Consider the following 7,736-nt stretch of genomic DNA (forward strand, 5'->3'; position numbering starts at 1 on the left):
TTAATAAATAAATAACTTTTTGTTTTATTTATTTCTAATAAAACAACATCCTTTTTCCTTATGTTTTTCTTTCTTCTGTTTTTTCTCCTTCCCAGAGGGAAGATTAGGCACATGGCAGCAGGAACATGAAATGAAGTGTGTTACAGACGTCAAACAATGTCAGAATATAACATGCTATTCACGTCTATCACACCAACCACGCCCACCATTTCCACTTTCCCTGCGCTTTCAATTTAGGATAAATAATAATCTCTTTTCATTATTTCAACTAATTAACAAAAATAAAAGGTATTATATTTTAAATAATTTTTCATATACTAAAATTATAAATCTAACCCAGTAATACAAAAATCAATTTATGTGGAATTTTATGAGCTAATATAAAAAGCCACAAATTTTATTGAATGTTGTTTACGAATTTTGATTACTGGTAGTAGTGGGTTACAGCGCAGAATGAGAAGAAAAAGACAAACATTGTCACAGAAGAGATGTTGGGTAGGAATGTACATGAATTGATGAAGCAAGTGGGACTGAGAGAGTGTGTAGTTATTCTTATTAGCACACATGCCGAGGGGAATGTTTATAGGGTCCCACATCGAAAAAGAAAGAGGAAAATAGAAGATAACAGGGTATGTCATGCGTCAGATCCTTGTCACTTTCTTTTCTTCTTTCAATTCAGATACACAAACAAAGGAACAAGAGGTGGGACGCAAGCAATCATCAATGGTGTGTGAGAGAGACACACAAAAATCACAGTGAATAATTCAATTTTAAACCCATTTTTCATTATTTTTCATGCATCTGCAATTGTGGAGACCGGTAGGTGAGGGTTTTGATTGAAGCAGCTTTATAGTTTGTAGTTATGATGACTATGGTTAATCGATGCTACTACTACTTCTTTAATGGGATGTCACGTGAACGTATCAGAACTCTCTCACCTGGCCTTTATTCTTCTCTAGCTAATTACAGTACACATTCTGCTTCATCTTAACGCTTTTTTTAATATCATCATCAATATACTTTACTTTGCTGCAACACACACCTTCAATTAAACCTCAATCTATGAAAACAACGGTACAAAGACAAGTGAAAGGAGGAAAAAGTATTCAAACAACATCCACCACAGACATATATATATATATATATATATATATATATATATATATATATATATATATATATATTCATTCACATCCAGATGTTTACACTGTGACATTCCTGAAGCATAACATGACATACCAATTATATAATATAACATATTCTTGTACATTATACATTTTTTCAATAGGGTAAGCTAATTCATGATGATGATGGAAGAAATTACACGAAAAAGGGCAACTCTTTCTAGCTACTTGTTAACCCTAAAAAAATGGGGTTAATCTTTGCATATAATGAAATTAATGTAATGTAACCCTTGTTTTACTTTTCCGAGTACTACTACCGAAGCCTGATAAAATAAGCTTCATTTCAAGATCCCATCGAGCTTGGTCTTGAACAGAAGAGGAGCAAGATACACCAGAAATCGACAGAAGAAGAAAAGAAAGCGATGTAAGAATCGATCCTATCAACTGTTAGACAGTTATGAAGAAGATATCCAAACAAGTGAAGAAGAAGTCTCCATGATCTGAAGGAAACTCGTTAAAACCCGAAAAAGTTCAAAAGAAAATTAACTTATAGAAAGCAAGAGAAAAGAAAAGCAGATAAAATATCTATGAATTACCATGATCCTCCGCCAAACATCCCAGTCCAATACCCGGTTGAATCTCCTTGCTGCTTCTGATCCATTGTGGTAGTAGTGGAAACCTGTTTCAAGTCCTCGAATGGAAACAAGAGCCTCCCACTTTGAACATTATGCAGGCTCGCGTACCCGTGATCTAAAGAGAAATTCAAGGTTGGCTTGAAATCTTGCAGAGGAAACCCACATGTGTATGCAGAATTTGGATCAGCTGGAACGGGAACAGGCATGAAAGAATTCAACCCCGTGGAAGTTGAAGTGATCCCAGTGAGAAGCTCCAATGCAGAAAGGTGAGAGGTTGTTGTAGCTGTGGTGGTAGAGGTGGTTGAAGAAGAAGAAGAAGCAGACATGTTGTTGTTGTTGTTGTTGTTGGTACTATTGTTGTTGTTTTGCTGAACCAATTCAGACACGTTTCTAAAATCTGAGGTTGTGGCTGGGAAACCCAGATTGAGATCTTGGCCTTGATGAATGTTATTCTTAGGGTTTTGAGAGTGTGGTGTGATTACAACCAGATCAGGAAGGTTCTTATTATTATCTGGCGAATTGTTCTGAGGTGTGGAAGAAAAAGTAGAAGATCTCTTGTTCTTCCTGGAGCCACCTCCGACAGGGATGTTTCTGAGGGATCCACCTTCTGTCCAATACCTTCTACAAGTTTTGCAGAAATAGCGAGGCTGCGTGAGGCTATAGTTGTTGTAGTAGCAGAACTTGGTGTTAATCGAATGACACCTCGGACAGTTAAGAGCTTGTTCTTTCTGTGGTCTTGGTTTTCTTTCCACAGCTCCTCCTGCAACCTTTGGACATGTATTTGTGACTACTATATCTTCCATTGGTTTCACCACCATCTCCTTCAACATCATGCGCAAACATGTTAATTAATCAAACCATGCATCTATCTATGTCTGGTCTGGTCTACATAACATATATACCAAGCAAAAACACAGGTAAATGGTCTAACTTTTCACCATTGAGGAAGAGGGAGGAAATTGTGTGTATGATATATGGCAAAAGAAAAAGATGCAGAAGAAGAAACTAAAGCAGAACTTTTGAAGTGGGAAAAGCAAAGGGAAAAAGTGAGAAAGCGAAAGGTAGAAAATTGATAAGTGGGCACGTAGTTTCTTTCACTTGCACCAGGTGCAAAAAAGGAATCAAAAGTGAAGTTTTTGAGATGTAATTCGTTACCTGAGGGCACTGAGCTGTGTCCATGGATGAAGAGAAGATGAAGGTAGGTGCAGTGAAGTGAAGTTGAAAGAAGGAGAAATGATGGAAGGTTTTGTATTTTAGTTGAAACTCGTTGCAGAAGCAGAAAAAAAGGGAATGATAGAAACCTGTGCAAGAGTATATGAATGAATCGAATACTTTTTGCTACTTTATCAGTTTTAATAGTCAGAGAGAAGATAAGGGAAGGTACGAAAAATATAATATAATTTGTATTCTCAATATTATATTCCATGTATTCTTAGCAGCGTAGGAATACACGTTACACAAAACGTGGGAATACATGTACATAAATTTAATATAACCAATTCATTATTTTCTTACTGCCTCACTTAGAAATCTCATTCTAAGCTGTTTTAGACGTAAAATAAATAAAGAGTGCAAAAAAATTATGTTTAATTAAGTTCAAATTTTTTTAATTGATTTTTTATTAACTTTTATATCTATTAAATATTTTAAAATAAATAGATTAAAGTATTTTATTTTATTTATTTATTATATCTTAAAAATATTTTTTTATTAATATAAAAGGATGTTATAATTAGTATAAAATAATAAAATGACAGTTATATCACCTGATTAAAAAAAATTATATGACAAAAATATAATTCAAAAACATAAAAAATATGAAAACTTTAAGCATTTTAATGAATAAAAAATTTGCAACGATCAAATCTTATTGTTATTTTTTAATAGTTTTTATAAAAAAAAAACATAACTTTTCGATTTACTTCCTAATATACCATAATAAATGTATAAGGCTAAATGATTGAAAAAATGAGATATAAAAGGAGTAATTAATAAAAAGAGGAAGAGTGAGTCGACGTGGAAGACGAAGTAGGATTATTTATTATAAGAGATAGAGAGGTGGAAGGGAAGAAATTTCAATATAAGATAAGATTTGTGAAAGATTTGATAGACATTATGAATATAAAATAATGTTTTAATTAATAAAATTGTTAGATTACAGTTTGATCCATGGTTAAAATGAATATAACATAAAAATATAATAGTAATTATTAGGTTTTTTACAAGAAACATATTGTTGAGCTGTCGTCTTTCTCCTCATCTCTTACCGTGTGTTCTTCCTGGTATATGTACTATTTACAATAAATGGAAAAACGATAATTAGGGAGTGAGTAACATGTTTTCTTGAAAATGATGCAAAGTGATGGGAGTAGATGATTTGGAGGATTCACTCAAAATTTAATCTCACTATCTATAGTGAGAACAAAAGGTAACACTGTCGAATTTACCAAATTACACCTTAATTATTTAATTTTTGTTGCATGTGGTTTAGCCGTTAAAACCAAAACACTGGTTTCATTTCACTCCTTTAATTCTATGTTAATTGTATTTTGTTTAAAGACAATGTCTTTATAACTATTGCAGTGATTTTACTTTTATTCATTCTCCTTATTATATATATAAAAAATAATAAAAATTAGTAACGCAAATGATAATTTATCATGGTTATAATAAAAATTTATTATTTCTAAAATTTCTATTAAAAAGAAAATAAAGTTTCTATGCAAATAAATTATTTTTCCACCTTATATATTAAATTTATTTTCATATAAAACATATAGTATTATTATTTTTTTATAAATATTATTTTATATTTTTAATCATTCAATAAAATTTATAAAAACAATTTTAAATCATTTATATATAATTTCATATTATGTATACCAATATGGACACTTTAGTAATCTAACTTTTTTTCTATTAATTTTTTTTTACATGTCACATCAGTCAATTGCGGCACAAACTTCACTCTCTAATCCACTTTAAAATTACCTTTGAATCTTTTAACATAAACAACACAAATTTCACTCTTTAACCGTTCTAATCTTTCTTATCTCTTTCTCTCCCTCTAATCTTTCATCTCAAAAGAACATATTCTTAATCAATGAAAGGATGAAAACAATTCATTCTTCCTCAAATGGCTTTTTTTGTATTTCAGGGTTTGTTTGACCACAAAATTGTAAAATAGGGTCCATTGATTTTTATTTTAAATTGGGTAAAGTCGTTATGGGGGAGAACGACATTCAGGGTGAAGTCATCGTCCTCCACCTGACCGATTTTGTTTTTTTTTTTAAGTAATGTCGTCGTTGGAGAGGACGACTTTTGTTTGAATTGAAAAGTGAAGTCATCCTCTAACATGACGACTTCACTTTTCACTTTTTTTTTCAAACTTTTTAGTTTTAAATTTTTTTTCAAAATTTTCACTTTTCATTATTTTTTTAAATATTTCAAACTTTTTATTTTTCCTTTTTTTTCAGATTTAATAGTTTTTATTATTTTTCCTATGAAAAAAGAACTGAAAAAGTGAAGTCGTCATGTATGAGGACGACTTCACTTTTTCCAAGTGCACAAAACGTTTTCACAAAGGACGACATTGTCTTTGAAAAAATAAATAAATAAATCGGTTGGGTGAAGAACGACTTCACCTCCAATGTCATCCCCTACCCTGACGACTTAACCCATTTTGGCAAAAAAAAAAATGAAGAAACCCATTTATACAAATTTCACTTCCAATAGACCCAAAAATACAAAAAGCCTTCTCAAATTCATTTGCACAAATTAACTCTAATCCTTTAAATCAAACAAGGTTTATCTATCTTCATCCATCATCTTTAACACTAAATGAAATAGCTTGCCAAGAAATACAATAACATAAATGAAATAGCTTGCCAAGAAATACAATCGCAAAATTGAAAGAAATACATGAATAAGATTTTCATATATAAGAGATGGCATATATAAGAGATGATACGAGGAAAAAGAACCATAAAAAATTAAGAAAGTATGGTTAAATGTATGAGATTCTATAATACAATAATAGAAGGAAGATAAAAAGAATTAATCTTCATTTATATTATATATATATATATATATATTTCCAATTTTACTAAACATTATAACATAAAATTGAATATAATAAAAATAAATCAGCTAATTAATTAAATAAAAGAAAAAATTAAATTATTTTTTATTTTTTTATTTGTCATGTCATTATATTTGTAATAATAAAATATAAATTCATTCATTATATTTTCGTGTGTTCTATTTTCTACCGAAATAAACGTGGAAAACACATTTTTGTTGTTTTTATTGATTTTTAACATTTGTTTTCTTTTTAAAAAAAAAGAAGAAAATAGTTTTTCTTGTCTCATTCAACATTTAAATATTAATTTTATATAATATAGTTTTTTAATACACGAGTTTTCACTTTTTCTCGTACATAGAATAATTTTATTTGCATGCGGGCAAAATGTTTGAATTATAATAATTTAAATAATTATATGTTAGTTGTTTTTTTTCAAGTTCTTACATTGTAATCAATTTACTTTTGTATAAAAAAACAATATTTTTTAGTAACTTGACTAAAATATCAACTATTACGTGTTTTTTATAACCAGTAAATTGACTTTTTTTTTGTTACAATATTTTTTAATAATTAAGTCTTTTAAAATTATGGATTAAGATTCGCTATTAATTAGTAATAATATATATAAATTTTAAAATCATTTTAACAACCCAAAATTATTATTAAAATTCATCATTCAGTCCTATGTGTAAAAAGTTTGAAGCACAAATAATATTGATTTTGGTAGCTTCCACAATACTAGAGAACGTTGTTGTTTTAGAGACTGATACGATGTTTTATATCCTTTTGGAATTATTTATAAGGTCAGGATAAAAACAAAAAAATCTTATTTATCTAAACTTTTTTCAAACCCGTAGGTAAAAGAATAATATATTTATCCACATTTTTAATAATATTTGTGATATTTTTTATCATAATTACTTTTTTTCTATAAAATATTAAAAGATATATATTCTCTATGTAGGGTACCGAAAAAGTTTATCTCGGAAAGGTAATAAAGAGACTCTAAAACAATATTATAAGTTAGTAAAATAAACCAACCTATCAAAAACATTTATTTACAAAATTATTAAAATAAATTAAATAACAAAGTAGAATAAATTCCTAATCCGGAAGGAAAACTTTTCATGAGAATCTGGCTATGAGTAAAGGTATTTTACCATTTTATACGGCTACTGATATATTATATATATATAAATTAATGGTGATCAATTAATTTGATACGATTACTTATTATATGATTGATGTGATTAATTTTATATTATTTTTTATTTTTTATATAAATATTTGTATTAACTAGTTGATTTATTTTCTTTATAAATTATATATTATATTTATAAATAATATTTTTCTTAACAATAATAATACATATATAAGTTGCTTTATATTTTTTCATTTTCTATTTTTTTTTCTCTCTTTTATTAATTTCAATTCATAACAGCTACCATATAATTAAATACATTATTACTTTATTTTATATTCATTATCATCATTTAAACACAATGTTTTATTATTTTTCTTTATCCATTTAGAACACTTAAATTGTAATATACATCTAGGGATGTCAAAAAAATCCGGATCGCGGATATCTGTGGATAAAATCCGCAACGGATAGGAAACAAATATAAAAAATGGATACCTGCTACCCGCAGATATGGATATTTTTGATACTCATATATTAACGAAGCGAGTACGGTATCATAATATCCGTACCCATGGATACTCGTATCCGCTAAACTTTAATTCACACAAATATCCTTATATATATATATATATATATATATATATATATATATATATTAGTAAAAAACATTATGAGTCTTCATTCAGTAATGGTGCTCAGATCCTTATCCCACATCGGAGTATATTACTTCTAGATACTGTGGAGGCATT

General features: G+C 28.6%; 1 protein-coding gene across 4 annotated transcripts; it reads right to left on the reverse strand.

Moving 5' to 3' along the window:
* Positions 1 to 1,215: 1,215 nt before the first annotated feature.
* On the reverse strand, positions 1,216 to 3,133 carry LOC114192348 (dof zinc finger protein DOF4.6). 4 transcript variants are annotated; one of them, XM_028082046.1, is made up of 3 exons: positions 2,915 to 3,133; positions 1,721 to 2,580; positions 1,216 to 1,489 (listed from the first exon to the last, which is right to left on the reverse strand). In XM_028082046.1, coding segments are annotated over exons 1-3 (885 nt in total). In that variant the 5' UTR covers positions 2,939 to 3,133; the 3' UTR covers positions 1,216 to 1,488. The 4 variants fall into 4 exon arrangements, with proteins under 4 accessions (XP_027937847.1, XP_027937845.1, XP_027937844.1 ...); XM_028082044.1 differs by having other exon boundaries at positions 1,216 to 1,624; XM_028082043.1 differs by having other exon boundaries at positions 1,216 to 2,580.
* Positions 3,134 to 7,736: the final 4,603 nt, after the last annotated feature.

This window comes from Vigna unguiculata, chromosome 7 (genome assembly GCF_004118075.2).
Source record: "Vigna unguiculata cultivar IT97K-499-35 chromosome 7, ASM411807v1, whole genome shotgun sequence".
NCBI classification, from domain to species: Eukaryota; Viridiplantae; Streptophyta; class Magnoliopsida; order Fabales; family Fabaceae; genus Vigna; species Vigna unguiculata.